The sequence below is a fragment of the Chelonia mydas genome, chromosome 10 (assembly GCF_015237465.2).
Source record: "Chelonia mydas isolate rCheMyd1 chromosome 10, rCheMyd1.pri.v2, whole genome shotgun sequence".
Lineage (NCBI taxonomy): Eukaryota > Metazoa > Chordata > Testudines > Cheloniidae > Chelonia > Chelonia mydas.
This window is the reverse complement of record NC_051250.2, coordinates 31805914-31828464: the sequence shown is the minus strand read 5'-3', so window position 1 is coordinate 31828464 and position 22551 is coordinate 31805914. Positions and strand designations below refer to the sequence as shown.

Here is a 22551-nt window from a genome sequence, read left to right as displayed (position 1 = left end):
ATATCCACCTTTTATCTGGGATTTTCCATTGCAGGGCTAGGCATCATTTTATGCCATACCATTACCATCTTACTACTCACCATTGCCAGATGGAAAAAATGCAGCATAAGAGTTGATCCAGCTCTGAGGGAGGAAGCAGTTCTGTTCATGCAGTATGTGCTCCAAAGGACCTGTGGCCTCAGGCCGTAATGACCATGTGTGTTTCCTTTTAACACTGAAGTGTGGCTGAGACAGCGCGTGTGTGTGTGTGTCTCTCTCTCTCTCCCTCCCCCCCCCCCCCCCCCCCCCCGAATCTTGCCCACATGCTCAGGGTCTAACGGATCACCATATTTGGAGAGTTGGGGGAAGCAGGTACCGAAACCACCTAGACAGGAGTTTACAAGATTCCATGGCTCTCACCGCAAATGAGTCTTTGTCAAGTTTACACTATTCAGCAAGTCAAAGAGTGGTCCCCAGTTTAAACATGTCTGTGCGGGACCCAAGGCTGAAGTACTGTGCATCAAGAACTCTCTCTACGCTGTCCTGGAGCTAGCTAGATTGGACTGGTGTGCACAGAAATATTTGAAATTCTCTGATCTTTCTTTTCATAATAAGGGCTGGTAATTAGCCCTAGTCCTGGAAGCTTCTTTTGGTCTGTCATCAAGAATCTGCTGTAGCTCCTCATCTTCAAACCGGGCCTCTAGGCTGGGAATCAAAGCCTTGGCCTCCTCAGCTGTCTCAGGACACAAATTAGCCAAACATGCCAATTCAAATTTATGGAGCTTTTTCTGGAGCAACAAACTGTGGACGCTGGCAATGGTCTCCCGGTTTTAGAAGCGGCTGAAGCGAGCCGTGTAGTTCAGAGTTTTCATGAAGACTTCAGAGAGCTCCTGCTCATCCTCAGCACTCTTTCTGTTGTTTACGATGCTCAAGAAGCATGTGCACTTCTGAGTTTAGAAGCGTCTCAGCAGTTTCAAATTCTTTGGGGAAGACGAGCTGCGAGGCATCCTCCTCCACGTCCGTGACCCAGGCCTCACTGCCTCCAGCCGCCATCACTTCAGCTGGCACCGGCTTCCCCTCCGGAAGCGAAGGCTGCCACGAGCCCCCGCCCTCCTCCTGCCTCGCGGCTGCGCGCCCAGAGCCTGCTTTTCCGAGGCTCCTGCCAGGCGGTGCCGACGGGCAGAGCAGATGCAGCCTGATGAGAGAGCCGGCGTCTCCCTCCCACCCTTCCCCCAGGCCAGGCTGAGGGGGGCCAGGCCCCAGTTTGGGTCCAGGGCAAAAAGGTCCCTCAGCGTGTGTGGTGCGGCCTAGCCCCAGCCGCCATCTGCTGGGTGGTAGGCCCGGGCCCCTCAGGTCTGGGCCGGTCCAGTTAGGAAGGAATTTTGTCCCGAGTCAGATTAGCAGAGACCCTGGAGGGGTTTCACCTTCCTCTGCAGCTTGGTGCATGGGTCACTTGCTGGTTTAAACTAGTGTGAATGATGGATTCTCTAACTTGAAGTTTTTAAATCATGATTTGAGGCCTTCAGTAACTCAGCCAGAGGTTATGCATAAGGCTATGATTCTGTCACGGAGGTCAAAGATTCCTTGATTTTAAGAGACGTTTTTGTGTTCTTGAAAATTCCAATGAAAGTGTTAGATTTGAGAGAAAATGAGAAATCACTTATTTCCTTTAATATTTGCAGTACAGCACATGTCAAAAATCCCATTTCTTGCACCATTGTTGCCAGGCCTGCGTTAAGGGGTAGCAAGCAGGGCAATTGCCTGGGGCCCCAAGCCACAGGGGGCCCTGCGAAGCAAGGTTACAGATGGCAGGACTCGGGCATTAGCTCCGGGTGGTGGGGCTTGGGCTTCAGCTTTGTGCACATTTCCATGATTTATTGTTTATTGCCTGCATCCTGTCTATGGCTTTTAATAAAAAATACCCGTGCCAAAATCATAGCCTTAGTCATGCGTCTATTACAGGAGTGGGTGGGTGAGGTTCTGTGGCCTACAATGGGCAGGATGTCAGATGAAATGATCATAATGGTCCCTTCTGATCTTAAAGTCTATGAGATCTGCTGCTGAGGCTCCTGGAGAGGTAAATTATTCAGTCAGAATTTGGGCATGTGACTGTTCAGGGCATGGCTCCGGAAAATTGGCTTTGTCATCATGTTTATTGGCTCTTAAATAATCTTTTATGACAAGCTGTCATGCAGCTTTTGTCCAAGGCCATTGGAACATTGTATTTTTCATTCTTTGCTTCTCTTTTCCCTAACAGTTTAATGAGGCCTGAAAACTAACCTGGTGTAAAGTTGATTTTTATGATGATTGTAGGTTTTAAGCTCTGGGTTTCTGTAACATGCCTGATTTATTTAAAGCTGCTATTTGTGGCTTTTAGAATAAATTAACCAGCAAACCAACCTGATTATTTGCTTACGTGACACATGAGCTGTACTGGGCTCATGAATGTGACTTGGTTTTAGCAGACATAGAAACAAAAGGTGCTTTGGTAGACCCAAAGAAAGGTGTTTACCCAGCTAATTTTTGTCTGTATCTACTATTTTTCATTTATTTCCCTTTATGATCCTCACTTTTTGCTGAGAGTTGGGACTCGCTGATCAGAGTCATGGGATTGTGAACTCACAAGATAGGAAGCTCACAAGTAAGGGTCTAGTGCTCTTCAGGTCCTGCACTTTGCAGTGCAGACATAAAGCCAGGCATTCCCTTCGCTCCCTGGAGCGAGAGTGGTAATGCCATCAAGGCACTGCCTGCTCTCTTCTGCCATGTGTAGAAGAGAGGCTTTCAGTAAAGCTGTCCAACTAACAGGGTGCTAGTTATACATTATTTGCTGATTGCCAGGAAGAAAGTAATGTCTTTGACAAATACTGTTTGACTATCTATAAAACTGCATGAATAAGGGAGAAAATTAATGCCTGAGTAATTTATTCAACTGCTGATAGAAAAGCATCACAAATATTACTTGGCTGACTCTAGTTTAAGCTCCTTCTTTTCATTTTATTCTGGGAAGGAGTCTTCATCCCTAGATGCTGCAATGCGTTAGCCCACCCTGTTGCTTTCCTGCCTGAGGCTAGAACTGGTGTGTAGCGGTGTCGGGTGCACTTTGGTTTCTCAGAAACGGGGGTTAATGGGTTTGTTTAGCTCCTGTGTAGAATGTCTCCATGTTTGCTTTTCTCTCTCCTAAGGAAACTCCTGTTAGTCCATTACACTAGGGAATAACTTTCTGATTTGTGTCAGCATATGAAGCTCACAGTCTCCCTCCACCTATATGGTCCTGGGATTCTACTGAAATCTATCTAAAACGGCAAGGATCAATGTGCCAGTGAAAGAAGCTTTCAGCGCATGCTTTTCCCCAAAGACCAGGTCAGAGCCCTCCAGTCTAGAATACTGAAGAGCTTGTGGCCCTTCTTTATCTTCCCTATTCCAGCTGTATTCAGCCTGAGAACTGATTTTTTGCAGGTGCATGTCAACAGAGCTATATTTCTTCATCCACATTTTCTCCCCTTCTTGCAGCGTGGGAATCTTCTAATACCGGTTGTTGTTTCCTGTTTCACATGAAGCTGTGCTGAGGCCAGGTGCTATTATTTGCTTAGCTCCTATTTAACACCTAGAGGGTTTTTTTTTCCTGCTGTGCCATTGTTAATAACTCAGTGCTTCCCGATCCGAAGCTCTGAGGTAGTGACTGAATATTCTGTACCGTGCTTTGTTTGATCTATTCCAAAGTCTATTGTAACACCGTCCTTTTTGTTACTTCAGGTGACACAAATTGTCTGATGAATTCTAATGAGTATCCTGTGATGGATAACAAGAACTTGGAAGCAGAGATCCACCCTCTGAAGAATGAGGATGGGAAAGCTCCAGATAACCATGAGAACTGTGCAGAAAAAGAAGCTCTCTGCAGGAAGCCCACCCGCTTGTCTCAGCTCTCCCGATGGCGCACTGCTGCCTTCTTCCTTTCATTATTCCTGTGCCTGATTGTGGTGTTTGCCTTTTCGTTCATCATCCCGTGTCCAGTGAGGCCTGTTTCACAAAGGACGTGGAACAGGAAATATGACCGTGCAGGTGAGTCTGATGTACTAAACAGTATTTCTAAACACTCATTTCCCTGTGCTCATCATAGTCAGGATTATAGAACCCTGGCCAAGGTGTGGCCTCAGTCTAGGGCCTGCAGGAACGTTGCCCATGAGAGTGTGAGCTGCAGGTATCCCAGGTCTTGATATGCAGTGGCCCCCTATCTTAATTGGAGTGGCCTTCTGGCAGGTGTTTGAAATCTTTTATACATAGGCAAATTAGTGCTGCCCTCAAGCACTAGAAAGGTAGCAGATTGGCCCTCGGTTGGGCAAAGCTTGAGAGGATGTTTTTACAGACTTGCCCTTTATTGTTTTTGAACTTTAACTTAAAATGTTCTTTAAGTGCCTTTGACCTGAGTCTTAAGAGCAGTATCGGGGTCCTGCCTCCATCAGAAATGAGTACCTCTATCTGACCATCATTGGATTAGTGAAGGGAGAGAATCGTGTCTTGTAAATTACTCTCACACTTAATTCCGAAGAAAAATGTCCTTTTACTGAGCTCTTCTGTGAAAAGCTAGGTAGAGCTCCACTGCATGCCAGACCTTTGACACTACATCCTTCTCTGCCCTCACAGTTTACTATGCCACTTTAATCCTCCTCCTTCAGTTTAAGGGGAGGAGCAGTTCTTCTGTCTTGTGTGTTCCTAGCGTAACAAACCGTGGCCACAATTCACAGACATCACGCACATAAGCAGGGGATCAAATCCAGTGCTTCCGTATAAACACTGGCCTCTACCCTTTGCGCTAAAGGAGAGCTCCATTGACTGAGAGCTAGTACTAGGCTGTTATATCCGCAAGTGCCAGCCATTAGAGAGAGACAATTGCATGACCAAATCAGTGTATTACATTAGCACACTTTCAGAGATTATCAAATTCTCAACTGTTTGACTCCCCTTACTGCACAAGATTTCCTAATATTTACTGTTGGATACAACTGTTGTTGTATTTTTATGGTAGCTCCTAGGGACCCTGATCCTAGACCAGAGATCCCCCTGTGCTAGGCTCTGTTCAAACACTAGTATAAATCAAGTGCTAATCTATCTTGGCATTGCTTTCCCAAAGGAAAAGGAAGGGGGCAGCAATCGTGCTTTTAAGAAAATGCATTTTCCTCCAGTTTACCTGCGTTGTCACTGTACCCTTCAATCCTGTTGATCCAAGCGCTGCTCTCTAGCATCCGGTTTGTGATCTCTCTGCAGTGACCTACAAGTTTCTGGCTGTAGAAGATGTGAACGAAGACAAAGTACAAGATGTTATCTTCGTTTTCAAAGATACCAATGGCAGCAGCAGTTTTAACAGATCCTGCTCAGATGAAGGTAATTGTGACTCTAAGCAGGAACAGACAGAGGCATAGTGGTATGGGGTGTGCTTTCTCTTTTAGTGCTGGTTAGTAATGCTGCGATGACAGAGACCCCTTGGGTGGATGGAGTTGTCCTCACCAGAGATGAGGAATAAATCTCCCAAGGAGCTAGCATTCGATGTCTGTGCAGCACGTGTCTAGCCCCTATGCTATCTTTGAGTCCCGAAGCAGGAACCGCTATTCACTAAGCCAGGAGAAAAAGGGAGAATTGAGAGAGACAGTGTGAATGTAAAGGGGAAACATTAGCACTGGCCATGTGGGCACAGGAGGTGGGGGGACAAGTTACCCCACTGAACTGGTTGTGTGCACGGACAGGTAGAGGGGAGGACAGTACTCTTCCCTCTGCAATGTGTTCTTTCTTCAGGCCTTTCCGCTCCATGTGCCTTTGTTGCTGCTGTCTCGGGCACCAACGGCAGCACGCTCTGGGAGAGGCCTGTCACCGAAGACCTCCTGTGGATGGAGTGCGCCATTGGGCAGCTGGGTGGGGCTCAGTCCCCGGGCTGTCTTGTCATTGGGAACCCAGAGTTACTAACTGCAATCAACCCTCACACAGGTAGGCTAAGGGGCAGAACTTTACTGAACCACAGGGGATTCACACCTCTGCTATTGCTTTTCATCCCTTCTGTCCCCTGGCAGTAGGGAACCCTGATGGTATGCTGGCTTATGAATAAGGTACAGACTAATGCAAGATATTTCATCAGCATGAAAACATAGCAAATGCATCCACATTGCAAACATCACTAAGGCTGTGAGAAGCCAACATGTTCCCAGCCAATTCAGTTCTGAAGCTGCCATTTCGTCTTGTTGTGTGTTTTGGGTACTGTCTGTGCTGCAGTCCAGTCCCTCACATCCCTCTGCAGTGCTCAGATATGCTGAGGGGAAATGGGAAGAAACTTTCAGCTCTAGCTGGGAATGTTTCTCATGGGGATTGTGTGCCTCAAAGATGAGGAGAAGAAATGTTCAGTTGCTTATATACCAATGCTAGGAGTCCAGGTAGCAAGCAAAAGCAATTGGGAATTTTCATTGAGGAGAAATGTGATATAATTGGCATTCCTGAAACCTGATGGGATGATTCACATGATTGGAATGTTAAAATCACTGCTTATCACCTGTTCAAGAAGGACCAAGCGGTTAAAATAAGAGTGTGTAGAGGGGCACTCTGCATTAGACACCATTACCTGTTTTAGATTTATTGGAAACTCAGAAGTGCAGGGACTTGAATGTACATGGATCAATGCGCTGACTAACAAAGCCCAGAAGGATGAATGGTGGGGCTCTGTTACAAACCCCCAAATCAAACCAGAGAAGAGGATGAGGTACTCCCAAAACACTGATCTGTAATGTGTTAAGACAGAAATTGTGTTGTTTTGAGGGACCTTAATTTGGGGGATGCATGCTGGGGGTCTTCTGCAGCCTGTAGGAAAAACATCATTAGAGTGTCTTAAAATGATAGAAGATAATTTTCTAACACAAAGGGTATTGCTTCCAACACTGGGGAACTCTAGTTTGGATGGGTAAAGATGAATATGCCACTGGAATGGAAGTTGGCAATTGCCTAGGCCAAGGGTAAACAAGGAATGTTTTGCCTGTATAGCTATACCAGTATTCTACCTATACGATAGCTGTCCTGGTATACTGTACTGGCAGAGTGCTCCTAGTGTGGATGCAGCTTATACCACCAAAGCAGCTCTTTCACCTTTATAGCTTAATCCAACTAATGGTGTGCCAATATTTTTTAAAAAAAAGCCAGCTGGATTATGAGAGTAATGAGGCTGGTTAGCCTGGATATCAATCCCAGGCAAAATAATGGAACAGCTGAGGTGGGATTTCATTAATAAAGAGTTTAGGGATGGGAATATAATGAAGCCATATTGACTGGCATCAATGCATAGCTGTAATATACCAAATACTTTGTAAGAGGTTTTTCTTAGTATTGCATGACATTCTGATTAGCATTGTACAGTATCAGTAAAGAACACATTTAAATGGATTGACCAGCAGTTTTCAAAAAGCAGCTGTCAATGGGGAATCCTCTCTGAATGGGGGTATTTCTAGTGGGGCTCGGCAATGATCACCACCAGTGCAGGTAAACCAGTGGTTCTCAATCTAATTACCATTGTGAGCCGGATATGCAGCTCTCTCTATGTTTTGTGGGCCGCATCCACACACAATATATATACTACATGTATGGTCACTTGGGCTGCAACTGTGTGATGAGTGGGCCACAGGCTGAGAACCCCTGAGATAGACAGATGCAATAGATCTCTTTAAGCTAGCGCACTAAAAATAGCAGTGTGGCCACAGTGGCAAAGGCGGCGGCAGCTTGGGCCAGCCGCTCGAGTGTGCACCCAGGGGGCTGGGCGGGTTTGTATTAAGGTGGCTGGCCCAAGCTGCTGCCTGTGCCATTGTGGCCACACTGCTCTTTTCAGCGTGCTAGCTCAAGCAGGCAGGACTTAACCCAAGTCTGTCTGCCCGTGCTGGGAAGCTGCTGTGTAGACATAACCGTGATGTCTTCAAATCAAGACTGGCTGCCTTTCTAGAAGATATGCTTTTGCCAAAGACAAGTTGTTGGGCTCAGAATAGAGCTAACTGGATGAAATGTAATGGCCCGCTCTATACAGGAGGTCAGACTAGAAGATCTAATGGTCCCTTTCAGGCCTTAAACTTTGTGAATCTCTGAATTAGTTTTGTGCATATTTTTCAACAGCTGCTGATGTCCACTGCATTTCAGTGTTGGCAAAGAAACCTCTGTGTATCAGTATATCTTTTCTGCATCTCAGGGATGATATCAAACTTATATTTTCAGATTACTAGTTTGCTAGGAAGGGCAGCTCAAATAATCATGCTTTTGGCTGAGCAAAGCAAGGTCCGACATTCATCTGGATGGCATTTCTCTGTCTGTCTAAAACGTGATAACTTTGGAACACCAAATCTGCTCAATTCCAAAATTTCTAGCCATCAGTGGACAGAACCCTATTGATTTTGGGGAAAATTGGGGAACCAGAAGGGGGGCAATGGTCAGCACAAAGCATATTTTGCTAAACTCAGGCCAGGGACTCTCTGTGTCCCCCAGTTCCCCTTTCCCCCTCCTGTGTGCCTCCTCTCCTCCTCCCATTTCCTTCCCCCTTGCCATGCCATTGGGCCTTCATTCTAACTTCCTGTGTGCCTCTTCTCCTCCCCCCTCCCTCCCATCTACACCGGAAATAGTTGGATGGACAGGTCAAAAACATGTTTGAGATTGGAGAATTCTGATGCTCCATCCTTTTTTGAAGCTCCACTTAAGCTGACATTCCTGTTCCAGGGCCACTTAAAATCAGCAGTTCCCTCCCCCCAGTTAGCTCATTCCAGGGGAAAGGTCCCTTCATAACACACAAAGAAGGGTACCGAATTCAGAGAGAAATCTGGCACACTTTTCTTTCTCCTTTTCTGCCATCGACTCTAAAGTTTCTAATTCTTCTTCACAAAAACAGCATAGTTCCAGGCCCTTGTTATCCAGTATAGTTGCCTGAGGTGTACTGAAAAACTGTGAATATTGATTGCACCATCAAAGTTAACCTGGTCAGCCCTGGCTCCCTTTGATGGGATTTAATGTCTAAAGGAGCCATCACAGAGCGCATTTAAGGATTCATCAGAGCTGAATGAATTTGTTCTTAATCAAGTTTCCACCTATTCAAAAGGATTCCCAGCCTTATTCTATTACAGAAAATAGCCTGGAGATTTTAACTGTAGATCCACCAGGCAGTCTTTTCACAACTCCCATTCAGGAGATTCTTTCTCCAAAAGGGGGAACAGCCCAGCTACTTTGCCTCCAACAGTCCAGGTGAGGACAATGAATTAAAGACCAAGATCTCCATGGTAGCATTCTCTGAAATGTTTCCAGTTCCACATGCAGGGCCAGTTTGGCAGAACTTCAGAGTCTCAATGGGTGGATGAGACAGTGGTGTAGAGAGGAGGGATTTAGGTTTATTAGGAACTGGAGAATCTTTTGGGAAAGGAGGAGCCTATATAGGAAGGATGGGCTCCACCTAAACCAAAACAGAGTGAGATTGCTGGCAGGTAAAATTAAAAAGTTAGTAGAGTAGTTTTTAAACTAAACGCTGGGGGAAAGCCAACAGGTGTGGATGAACACATGGTTCAGACAGAGACATCCCTTAGGGAGGATTTATTAACAGCCCGGCTCTATAACTTAGTAAACAGGAGAGGATATGTATCGATAAAGTACAGGTAGAAACTGAAGAGAAATAGGCAAATGAATGAGTCCTATTCAGTTACATCACATGAAGGGAGAAAACTAAATTTTGACACATTTTATAAGTGATTGTATACAAATGCAGTAACTCTAAATATTAAAATGGATGAACTTGAGTGCCTGGTATTGAATGAGGATATTGATATAATAGGTGTGACGGGTTCGGTCACAAAGACCCCCTTGGGACTGTCACCCGATGTGCCGAAACTACCGCTGAGCCCATCTTCCCTGCCAGCTTGGGACTCCAGAACCCTGTCTAGTTGAGCCAGACACACTAGCCTGCTGCAACACAGACCCAGGGTCTGAAACACGCCCCCAAAGCTGCAGACTCAACTGAAACCAGCTCAGCAAGTACTCCTGTCTCCAGCACCCAGACACCGAGTTCCCAATGGGATCCAAACCCCAAATAAATCCGTTTTACTCTGTGTAAAGCTTATACGGGGTAAACTCCTAAATTATCCGTCCTCTGTAACACTGATAGAGAGAGATGCACAGCTGTTGGCTCCCCCAGGTATTAATCACTTCCTCTGGGTTAGTTAATAAACAAAAATGATTTTATTAAGTATAAAAAGTAGGATTTAAGTGGTTTCAATTAATAACAGACAGAACAAAGCAAGTTACTAAGCAAAATAAAACACTCAAATCTAAGCCTCATATATTAAGAAGCTGAATACATGTAAATCTCACCCTCAGAGATGTTCCAGTAAGTTTCTTTCACAGACTAGACTCCCCCTTAGTCTGGGCCCAATCCTTTCCCCGGTACACTCCTTGTTTGTTCCAGCTCAGGTGGTAACTAGGGGATTTCTCATGACTGGCAGCCCCTTTGTTCTGTTCCACCTCCTTTTATAGCTTTGGCACAAGGCGGGAATCTTTTGTGTCTCTGGGTCCCCACCCTTCCTTCTAAATGGAAAAGCACCAGGTTTAAGATGGATTCCAGTACCAGGTTACATGTCCTGTGAGACCCCAAACCTTCATTCTTCCCGCCCTGACTCTCATGCATCTGATGAAGTGAGCTATAGCTCACGAAAACTTATGCTCAAATAAATCTGTTAATCTCTAAGGTTCCACAGGTACTCCTTTTCTTTTTGCGGATACAGACTAACATGGCTGCTACTCTGAGACAGGAACACAGGAAGGCTTGCAAGTAAACAGAGCCATTTACAACCAATTGTCCTAGTCAGTGGGAGCCATTAAGGTTCTAAACCACCATTAATGGCCCACACTTCGCATAATTACAATAGGACTTCAGAGTAATACTTCATATTTCTAGTTTTAGATACAAGAATGATACATACTGTGATAAACTCAGGACAGACAGCTGCAAGGGTGGGGTAGAAAACAGTCCCAGAAGGTTAAAAGGCCCTCCTCCCTATCAACTGAGGAAGGGTAACTACCGGTCAATCAGCAGAACCTCTGTCTTGAAAGAAATCTCTCAGCACAGTTTCCTTTTATCTGTAGACATAATGGAAGCTATTTACATGCCCCTTTTGGGTTTAGTTCAGGGGTGGGCAAACTTTTTGGCATGAGGTCCACATCTGGATGGGGCAATCGCATGCAGGGCCATGAATGTAGGGCTGGGGCAGGGAGTTGGGGTGCGGGAGGGAGTGCGGTGTGCAAGAAGGGGCTTAGGGCAAGAGGTTGGGGTGTAGGAGGAGTGCGGGGGGACAGGGCGTTGGGGCTCAGGGCAGGGGGGTTGGGGTGTAGGAGGGGTGCGGGGGGACAGGGCGTTGGGGCTCAGGGCATGGCATACGGGTGCAGGAGGGGGATCAGGGCAGGGGGGTTGGGGTGTAGGAAGGGTGCGGGGGGGCAGGGCATTGGGGCTCGGCATGGCTTTGGGGTGCAGGAGGGGGATCAGGGCAAGGGGGTTGGGGTGCAAGACGGGTGCTGGGTGCAGCAGGGGGCTCAGAGCAGGGGGTGCGAAGTGCGGGAGAGGGTTGGGGTGCAGTAGGGGGTTAGGGGCTCAGGGCAAGGGGTTGGGATGTGGGGTGCAGGAGGGGGCTCAATGCAGGGGCTTAGGGGCTCAACGCAGGGCATTGGGGTGTGGGATGCAGGCACCGGCCCAGCACCGCTTACCTCAAGCTGCTCTGGAGTGGCAGTGGCACATAGCAGGGCTAAGGCAGGCTCCCTGCCTGCCCTGGCCCCGTGTTACTCGCAGAAGTGGCCAGCGTGTCTGGCAATGGCTCCTGGGGGCGGGGCAGGTGGCTCTGCTGCGTGCTGCCCTCACCTGGGGGTACCACCCCCGAAGCTCCCATTGGCCGCGATTCCCCGTTCCCGGGCCCCCCTCCCCGTTCCTGGACTGCAGGGACCTGGTGGCGGCTGCTTCCAAGAGTGACGCGGGGCCAGGACAGGCAGGGAGCCTGCCTTAGCCCCAGTGCACCATGGGGCTGGCAATCCCGTGGGCTGGATTGAAAACCCTGATGAACTGGATCTGGGCTGTAGTTTGCCCTCCCCTGGTTTAGTTGCTTTCAGGTCCTGTGTTTTTCCATTGAGCAAGACTAGCATGAAAACAGTGCTGCCTCCTTGTTAAGTGTTATCTTCACCAGAAAAGGTGTCAGCCCATATATTTTAAGATCCTAATGTGGACAAGTCAAGTTGTAGTTTTAACATGTTAGCTGGTCAAAGTAAACTCTGGTCTTGCTCAATGGCAAAATTTAGGACACGTTAACATCCCTGTGTAGACAAGGCAGTTCTGCTTCAATATGGGTACGTTAGAAAATGTAGAAAAAGCTCTCCTGCCTACTCCAGAATGTCACTCAGTCAGGGTCTAAATGTCTGGTAACACTGAGCCAGTCATTCTCCCTTACAGAAGTGCCCTGAATGTATTTGGTGCTGGTGCAAAGGCATATGAAGAGCCAGGCTCTGTCCCCAAAGAGGGGTGGGGGCGGGGGGGGGTGAGTGTGTGTGTTGGGGGCAGGGCGGTGTTTGGTTTTTTTGTTTGATTGGTTGTTTTGTTGTGCTTAGTAAAAGGCTGGGAGAAATGGCAATAATATACAAACACAGTTAGCATGACTAACTTTGTAACTGCCCTGCTATTACTATTATAACACTGGCTCTCAGCACCCCCACTACAAAAATTGTTCCAGCACCCCTGCAGATGGCTGCATGGCAATGCCTACTTGTAAGTCGTTTGATGCTCTGTCCTGATACCATACAGTGAGCACTTCTCCACACCAAGTCTTTGGTGCAATGGAAATCTTCAGCTTCTTCTTTGTGAAGCATGTCAAGCTCGCAGTTCATTTCATGGGTAGCTCATATAGGATATATTTCGGAACAGGGCAGTGCTTGCCTTCCAAACATCATCACCCTATCAGGGACCTAGAAGTCAAAGAAATAAACAGCTGCTTCCCAATAATCCCTTTACAAATCAGTGGTCCTAGAGAGCCACCAAAGGACAGTGGTAGCTTAACCTAGGAGTAAAATCCAGGAGAGCGTTTGGCAAGGTTTTTTCCCCCAAGAGTCCTGCTTCATGGTTTATCGAAAGTCCTAACTACCCAGGTATCTTTGTTCTAAGATAGTTGCCTTGGGAGCCCTCCATCCTGAAGGGAGAGTCTCGCATTTCATCCTCCTCTGGTTGTTTTCAAATCAGTGGCGAGACTCAGCTTTCACCGCCTCAAAGATTTAGTCTCACAATTTTTTCCCAGACAAAATAGTACGTTCTGTTGTAGATTTCCTGCATATGCATGTGTCATTTTCCATCTCTTTTTTCATTGCCTTCCACTTGCCTTAACTCTGAAAACCCTAAGGAAGTGCAGTTGTACTCTAGGTCTCTGGACGCCATTGAAATTCTCCCTCAACTGAGCAGAAGACTGGAGGTAATTAGATTCTGTGTTCATCCTTAATGAGGATCATAATAAGGGCATGAAAGCACCAAAGTTCCCTCATGTTGGATTGAAATGACCATTGCGCAAGCCTGTGTCTGTGCTAAATCAGACTCCATTTTGAGGCACTGGGACACATTTCTCCAACTTCACTTTGCTGTCTACCCAGAAAAGAATAAAACCACCTGCAATTAAATATGTGATGCATCAGCCTGGCCTTCCCTTCATAGCCTCAGGCAACTTTGGAGTCAGGGTATCACTAGCTAAAACTTATATTCTTTCCCTCCCTTGTCTGTTTGCTTGTTATCTGTGGGGGTAAAATTCTCCGCTACCCTCCGCTCCTCAGAGGAACCCTCCCATTCCAAATCTGTTGTGATAGTAACAAATTCTAATGTTGGGGTCAAAGCTTTGGGAGCGTTCCACTGAGGTCATAGGCTGCAGCCTGCTCTGCATTGCTGCAGACAGCACAAAGTTTCCTTGCTATTCAGCACTGCTGCCATTATGACAGCGAGCCAGTGATTACCCTGCACTGCTGGAAGGGTAAAATTCCTTTTTCTGGAACCGCATATGTGTGGTGGTTGAATTGTATTTGGACAATGTAAGCAAAGCCCTTTTAGCTGTTTCTGAGCTGGTAAAATGGGATGATAAATATAAAATCAAAATATCACAGCTTGCATTTACACAAAAACAATTGGCAAAGGAGTGATCAGACAGGCTCTGTGTCCGTTCCTCAGATACGGGAGAGTCATGGATTCCGAGGCCAGAAGGGACCACTGTGATCATGTGCATATTGTAGGCCAGAGAACTTCCCACAATCATTCCTAGAGCAGATCTTTTAGAAAAACATCCAGTCTTGATTTAAAAATTGTCTGATGAGGAATCTTGGTAAATTGGGTAAGATGCTGACAGAGGATTAATTATTTTAAAAGTCGTTGGGCATATATAGTTTATATCTTCAGTTGTGATTGTGTGTCCCCTAACATCCAGGTTGGCAGATCTACTTCTGTGCAGAAGCAAAGATATCAGTAAGGAATTTCTGAAGACTACTTTAATTTAATTTGATAAGTTCATGGAGGATTCGATAAGTTCACAGAGGATAGGTCTATCAGCCAGGATGGGCAGGGATGGTGTCCCTAGCCTCTGTTTGCCTGAAGCTGGGACTGGGCGACAGGATGGATCATTTGATGACATGTTCTTATGTTCATTCCCTCTGGGGCATCTGGCATTGGCCGCTGTCGGCCGACAGGACTCTGGGCTAGATGGACCTTTGGTCTGACCCAGTATGGCCACTCTTATGTTTAATTCATTTAAATCTAGACTTCTATGTAGTGTCTTAGGTGTCTGATAAAAATCACACAGGATCTTCCCTCAATAGATCATATCAAATTTACAGGTCATGAAAAGGAACTCCTCACGCCAGTTACCTGCTTTGGGCTGGTGTTAGCTGTTATCAGCAGGCCTCAGTCCCCAGTAGGGGTGAGGTTCTCCCAGTTTCCCTGTGTCTCTGGAGTTCAGCTGTGGCATACTGTAATGTGCTCATGCATCCATCTGGAGTTTGCTCAGAAATAGCTTCAGAGTGTCAAAGAAAAATCTTTCTCCTAGAGCAGATCCTACAAAAATACTTGAGATCCAGTCCCAGCCAAGCATACGCTTTTTTGTTCATTGTTTAGAATTAGGAAAGACATCTTAGTGCCAGCTATATTTTAGGCCTTTTCCATTCAGGCTCCCCAGCTGAAAGCTAGGTTTGAGCTTCATCTGTGAATAAAACCCATGAACATTTGAATTTATAATTGAAATGCGAAGAAGACCCGTAACTACGAAGTGCCAAATCTGACACCCCAGTGTGCAGGGCTAGGTGATGATGCAGGATGGGCTATCAGGCTGTGGGGTATCTCAGAGAACAGTAATGACAAATTGTTCCTCAGTCCCACAGAGCCACTAAACAATATTCTGAGCAAATGTTTTGTATATTTGGAGCAAATGTTTCTCATAACAGGAATAACTGTGTTTTTCAGGGGAAGTTCGATGGAGGCAGTTTAACAGTTTTGGAGCTAATTATACCGTGATGACTCCCTTATTAAAGATACCAGATGTGGATGGGGACGGTGTTCAGGACGTGATGATCTTTATCACTGCAGGAGATGAGGTACATACAATCATCACTTTGAGCCATGATAGCCTTTGCACATACTGCTAGGTGTGACAGGAGCGTTCTAAAACGGGAAGTACCCCCTGGGGGCCTCTGTGAGACCAGCATGTTTCAGTAGGGCAGGTCCTCTTCCCCTCCCCCTCCCCTTCCCACCCAGAAGGGACATTGTCTTGCTGCTTTTGGACTAATAAAGTTTTACCGCTCCCTCAAATGAATAGAAATATTTCACTGATCTAAAAATATAAATCCCAGTGAAAACCATATTTTGGTGTAAATATTCCCCTGGTGAGTTTGCAGCCCAGCCATGGTACCTTGCCCCCTTGATGGTGAACAAGAGTGCAATTGGCTGGCCTGGTCTGTTTGCCCAGGCTGAGAGAAATGCAAACAGCACCAGGAAATCAGGTTCTGAAATGTCCTGCTTGGGTCCTGTAAAGCACTGTAGAGAAGGTAAATTGAAGATTTTTGCTTTTCAGAACTGTGATTGTTAAGCTCATGATGTCCCCTTCATACCTGAGATTTGACCAAGGCCTGTACTTCACACAGTGTTTGTACTGGTATTATTGTGTCAGTTAGGGGGATGATTTTATCAACAAAGCTGCACTGGAACAGCCCGTAGTGTGGACACAGTTATATTGGTATAAAGGTGACTAATACCAGAGAGCTTATTCCCTTCCCGAACAGGAATAGCTATACCCCTCGAAAGCACCTTTATACCAATATAGCTGTCCACACTGTGAAGGTGGTACCACTTTAACTGTACATGTCCCTCTTTAACTGGACAACACTGGAGGTGTGGGAGCCCTGCTTTCTCAGAGACACAGAATACTGGAGCAGCTCAGTAGCTATGATCTGTTGCCGCGGTCATCAGAAATTCCACCGCCTCTTCTTACTCCTGCATCTCCTCTGTTTTTTATTCCCTCTCATGCGTTCCCCTCGCTACTTGTGTCGTCTTCTTATCTCACAACTTATAGATAAAGCAGCCAAAAAATGTTTGAACGCGTTCCACGTTCTGCAAAGCCTTGTCAGGGGTTTGAGGTTTTCTTTATCCTGTTCAACTTCTTTAGCCATTGTGAACCCTCCTCTGACCCTTCTGATGGAGCACTGGGCTGGGGTTCTGCCACATCTCAGATAAAAGAATCCGTGGCCTTAGTATGGAAGATGGGCCTTAGCTCACTGTGTGGGCAGCCTCATGTTAAGTTTTACAGCTTGGAAGAAACCAGTTTTGGAATAGTACCTCAGACACCATCCGATGGTCCAGGGACATCTACATCGAACACATCACCGGCCACCGACAGTACCAGGAGGTGTGAGCCAGTACGACAACATGCATCCACTATGGGAAAGGGACTGAGAGGCTTTTTCCATTGGACCGTATGAACTGGAACCATAAACTCACTGAACATTATATCCCACCAAATGAGGGTAGATCCATCCCCATCATCGTATCCGCTCATTATACTCCACACCTGAACATAGCCATTATATGGACAACATACCCCCATATCTCAATGTCTGTACTTTGACCGGTTAAACTTTTACCCCCAATCAGGAAGATTGCAGATTATGTATTCCTTACGCCACCAGCTCCTAACCGAATTTCGCACCCCTTGATAATCTGTACCTTATTCCCTGATAACCAGAAACTTCTGTGCTTGAACTGTGTACCGTTTTCTTTTTATTTCAGCATTATTTTAAGTGGATTGATTCTGTTGCTAAGTACAGTTGAGATTGAAAGTGATAGTATTGTGATTAGCAGAAAGGTCTATCTACTGGCTTTCCTGAGAGTGGCAGCAGAGTCAGGCTACAGGTGGGGGAGTTTATAGGCTCCAGGAGCTGGGTGGGTGGATGTTTAAATGGCCATTTTCCTGACAAGCCCTTGGGGCTAGGGCTGTGAATACAGTACTTGCTGAGATCTTAATCTCAAATAGAGTTTGTGCTGCCATAAGCTCTTCATTATGCTTTGTGTCTGTTTCTATGCATATTTGTGCCAGGCAGCCATCTGCATGTATTCGCTTCTCACCTGTAATAGTTGATTTGTGTATTAAATTGAACAGTGAGGAGCAAGTCATGGACATTTCTGCCATATGTCCAATCCAGTGTGTACATGGTGTTGGCCGTTACTCTCCTTGAGGACTGATAGGGTATGAGTGCTCAAGAGCTTCACAAATGACCATGAGATCATGCCAAGGGTCGTGGTGGATTCTCCATCATTGACAATTTTTAAATCAAGACTGTATGTGTTTCCAAAAAATCTGCTCTAGGAATTATTGTGGGGAAGTTCTCTGGCCTTTGGTACGCAGGAGGCCAGACTAGAAGATCACAATGATTGTTTCTGGCCTTGGAATGTAGGAATCTATGAGAACTGAACTCTCCATAATGGATAGAAACTTATGACCTGTTGAACTATAGGTTCTGCCCCCCCACCCCCCACCCCCACCCCACACCTTCCCTATCCTCCCCAGCCTGGGAGACTGGGAACAACTGGGAAGTTTATTGTTCTGTCTGGGGACCTTGGGATAGGTGTCTAGGGGAGGTGAGTCAGTCATGAGTTTCCATGTCATTCCCTCTGAAAATCAAGTTCTTAAGTCCCCTTACAGTAATCAACATCCTCAGCTAACTCTCCGAGTGCCAGCTACTTCAAACCTTCTTTTCCCCAGCTCACCGCCCTTCCCAGTTCATATGTCAATCTCTCCAGCAAGATCACCCACCCATTCACCCATCCTCACCCACCCATTCACACCTTGAGTGGGAGGCTCCTTTGGATCCCACTCCACCTCCCAGCTTTCCTCTTCCTCTCCCTCACCTGTTTGTTTCTTCCCCCCTTTTTGTCCTCTATGTCCCTACCCATCCCAGTCACCCACATACTGCCTTCAGAGGCCCTCCCCTGCCCCTCTCCATGCAGGTGATCTCACCTGCTGGCTCTGCTAGCTGTGGTTGTTGGCTAGTCATATGAATCTGACCCCATTTGGCTCCCTGTGTAATGTTCTGCTTGAAGCATTTCTAGAGTGCTTGGTGTGTGCTCCAGCTTGGTTCTCGAAAAGTTCCTGTCTGGTCAACAGGTTTCCTGCTCTAACTACTAGAGTCCTGCCATTGACTTTAGTGGGAGCAGGCTGGGCTCTTCATTCTCTTTGGCACTACCGTTTTATAGAGCTAGCCTTAGTGGGAGCTTGGTTTAGGGTGCCCATAGTCTGCTGATTCCGGGTGTCAGGTTTGCTGAGGTGCTGCTCTGAGTGCCTTCTGCTCTTCTTTCTGGCCAAACAGATGTTAGAGCTCAGCTGGCATTGTTCAGAAAGAGTAAAGAGGAAAGCCGGTGTCCTAGACAGCCTCCCTCAATAAACCAGTGAGGCGAGACCTAGCCAGTCACTCTGCTGCCGTGGGTAAGATAAGCATCCTGTAAAGCTAAATTTCCCTGTTACCTAATACAACAGCAAAAACGCACAAGCAGTTGTTCTACAGTCACCTTTGTTACTGTTAAGAGGCCTAACCTTGCCCTGTGGTTAATTATGCACAACAAAAAAATTGAGGCTCATGCCAGACAGTGACACCTAGTGGCCAGATGGGTATGTGGCGAATTGTTTGTGTGTTGTGAATTGCATTGTCTAAAAGTCAGTGGTTTTTCAGACTGTTTTAAGGCTACATACCCCTTTCCAAATAATGGAGTCTACCACATACCCTTATCTAGAATTGGGTCGTAGTATACCTATGATTAGATTGCAAAGTCTTGCTAAATAAAATGTGTAGTTCGCCATCACAGGATCACGCGTAGCCCCTGACAAGAGCTCAGTTTGAAAACCCCGTCTTAAGTCAACAGCAAAAAAGTGATCCAAGGCATGTAAAGTGTCTTCTGATGTGTGGAGAAGGCTCCACACAGATGGGCGAGCCACAGTGCAAGCTGTGCCCAGGCAGCCACCTTTCCATCTCACGCCATCAGCCTCCCCAAGGGTTTGGGCTGCAGCAGCAGGAGAATGCTAACCTGCAACAGTAGTGTTAATAAGTATTTATTCTTAGGGTTTTCCTTTTCTCTGTAGACTAAAAGTTTCATCTATTCGGGGAAGAATGGTGAGCAGATTGGAACCAGTGGCAGACTGAGTGTGGGCGCAAGGCCTGGTTATCTTATGCATGTGACTAAGACTGGCTCCTACTATGTTCTCTTCAATACTGGTAAGGCCTCTTGCTGGTTGAACGCTAAATATGCTCTCAGTACGGAGAAGTGACCATCACTTTGAAATGCGTAAATACTCTTCCAGCTTGTCGTACAGTATTTCACATTCTTGCAAGACTAGCTTCCAGGTTCTGAAATGACATTCAAGATAAAGCAACAGAAGGAGCCCTCTACTGAAAATAAGAGCTCATCTTGTGAACCCACAGTGTGCTCTTTACATGTTCTTTGGACAGTGCATTGAAATGTAAGTTCGAAACACAGGTAATGCCAAGTGAGTGTAGGGCAGGTTGCTAAGTTAGTCTGTGCTTCCCTAAGGATCTGACACACAATTTCTGAGCGGAAAGGACAGGAGAGAAGGCCTCATTTGCACAGTTTAGCACAATGGTCAAGGTAAGCTTCCTCCATCATCCTGATTTCTCTTTGTTTGCACAGTAAATTCTCTTTATGGCTACTCCTTGAAGGATCTCTACAGCATGGTAACTGGGATGGAAAGTAAACTCACCAGCCTGAAGCAAGATTCTCAGTGGGAGAAGAAGTTCGAGAGCCCCACACATCACATACCTCTTCTCAGGTAGCAGCATTGCATCCTCCTGACCTTGTGATTTATACGTGGGGCCTCTGATCCACTGACTGAAGCATGCAGCAGTGCGGTTTAGCTGTCTCTAAGATCCGCTTCACAGTGTTGCTCTTGGCTTGTCCAGGAGCATGTTCCAGTGCCAAACAGTGAGGAGAGGGCTGGGGGAACTGACTCAGTAAGTGACAACAAAGCGGAGAGGATGTAATTCTGCTTCTATATTGGTTGGGGGAAGACACCAAAGACAGAGAGGAAGTAGTGAGTGTGGCACACAGGGGTTAGAACTAGGGGGAAAGGGATGAATTTGAGAGCATGGATTGAGCCTAAATAGCAGGAAAAACTTCCTGGCAGCAAGATCTATTGGATTGTGGAATCCTCCCCAGAGGGAAGGCGTGGGGGACGCCCAACAATCGGGACAGATCAAATGCCCTGCACGTCCCAGTCCTGTGTTGGCCCCAGGGAGATGGACCGGATGGTGTAATGTCTCCTCCATGTTTTATTTCTATGATTTCTGCCAAGTTTTAGGCTTTGGAGACTTCCAGTTCAAATTCGTTTAGACTAAAACCATCAGTACAAACCGGAATGCGTGCATGCGCGCGCACGGTCTTGAACAGCCAACTGCATTGTGGGTAAAGCACAGTCCCAGTCTGTGCAATCTCTCAAAATGAGACCATCGCCAGTTAAACGAACTTTCAAATCCACAGCAATGCAAACTCTCCTGCTCCCCCCACACGCGCTCTGACGCCTCAGCTCCACTACAGACATCCTTTCAGTTCCAACAGCTAGTTAAACCCTGCACACCCAAATGCGTTTCCACACGAGCCACACAACCTTAACTCTCCCCTAGATTACTGACCGGGCTGTGGATTTGGATATGGCTAAAGCATGAGGGCAGAGATCAGGGAGTGCGGGAGACTGGTAGGCACCGGAATTGCATGTAACTGCAGGGGATAAGGGAATTTTGCAGAACATGTTTTTTTGGTCACTCACTCACTAGACAGCACCTGAATTTCTAATGCAGTGACCAGTCAGGGAAATCTCTTTATTTCCCAGAGAGGGAGGGGAGCACTTCCAGGTTGCAGTGATCCGTCAGTTATAAAGAAACAAAGGGCACAAGTCCAGAGTGCTTTCCTCATACAGCCACCTGGAGTGCAGGGAGAGTGAATGCTTTACTTCTCTTGCATGTGGCACCCAAGGGAGCTGCTCTCTGTGAAGGGAGAGTGCCCAGTTGGATGGGGAGAGCTGGCAACCTGCAACTTCTCCTCCCCAAATGTTGGCTTCAGCAGAGACATTTGGCCTGGCGCATGGTCTTGTTTACCTTTCCTTTTCCTGGCGGGATGATAGCCTTTGATTTCTGCATCGGGCATGCTAAGAATAAAGTGGTATTCTCAGGTAGGAAATCTCACTAGTTCCTTGTCTTGGCCTCTCCTTGTTCAGCTCTGGAGACATTCATTACCTGGTGAAGGTTCCCGGGAAATCGGGGGAGAATATCTTGGTTGTGAAGTCAGACATGGCTGAGCTTCTCGATGGACAAACTCTTAACTCCCTGTGGACAGTCAACGCCTCCCACATCTTGAGGTAATGCTGCCATTGCAGGAGAGAGATGCTCCTTTCCAAGAGTTTGCCCAATGACACTTGAGTTCCAGGGATAAACAGCCCCTTCTTCGTACAAAGTGCATGTTTCATATGATCTAGTATCCCTTCACAAAGGGGAGAGCTTGAAGCCCTGCCTTGATTCTAGGGAGGGTGAATGGGGAGCCTCATTCAATCAGTCTATTTCCTACGGACATGGCTGCAATTCGTGGAGTGGGGGGCTGTGTTGTGGTTCTTCCAAGACTGTCTCTCCCTGGGAGCCACAGCAGGGAGTGAGGGCAGAGAAGGTCATGGTACGTAGTGTGTGTCTTTTTCCGCTGCGAACCCCTCCCCAATAGCCTGGCTCCAACCCCCAACCCAAATACTGTAGCCATATGAGTGGGTAGAAACTTGGCCTGCTTATTACCTTATGTGCCATGGAGGGGTGGTAATCCTACATCTTCTCTGAAGGCCAATGCTGACTACATGAACCTCCCCTTTCTGTGCCCCAGCCTGGTTACCTGTGCCTCAGGGGTTGAAGTTCCTGTTGTCTCAGGGAAGAAGTAGGACCTGGGAGCTGCTTCGGCAGAACTTTCAGCCTAGGGAAAAAAGGGATCTGACCCCC

General features: G+C 46.8%; 1 protein-coding gene and 1 pseudogene across 4 annotated transcripts in view; one reads left to right on the top strand and one right to left on the bottom strand.

Moving 5' to 3' along the window:
* Positions 1 to 22551, top strand: part of FAM234A (family with sequence similarity 234 member A) — a 59458-nt gene that overhangs the window by 27858 nt on the left and 9049 nt on the right. For 3 of the 4 annotated variants that reach the window (XM_037910499.2, XM_043523700.1, XM_037910498.2), the window contains exons 2-8: positions 3733 to 4038; positions 5242 to 5358; positions 5767 to 5955; positions 15485 to 15615; positions 19647 to 19779; positions 20213 to 20351; positions 21792 to 21932. In XM_037910499.2, coding sequence (XP_037766427.1) covers positions 3750 to 4038; positions 5242 to 5358; positions 5767 to 5955; positions 15485 to 15615; positions 19647 to 19779; positions 20213 to 20351; positions 21792 to 21932 — 1139 coding nt within the window. In that variant the 5' untranslated portion in view covers positions 3733 to 3749. Of the gene's footprint in view, positions 1 to 3732; positions 4039 to 5241; positions 5359 to 5766; positions 5956 to 15484; positions 15616 to 19646; positions 19780 to 20212; positions 20352 to 21791; positions 21933 to 22095; positions 22241 to 22551 lie in introns of all 4 variants that reach the window. The other variant, XM_043523701.1, reaches the window with a different exon arrangement.
* Positions 335 to 1347, bottom strand: LOC102947611 (annotated as a pseudogene).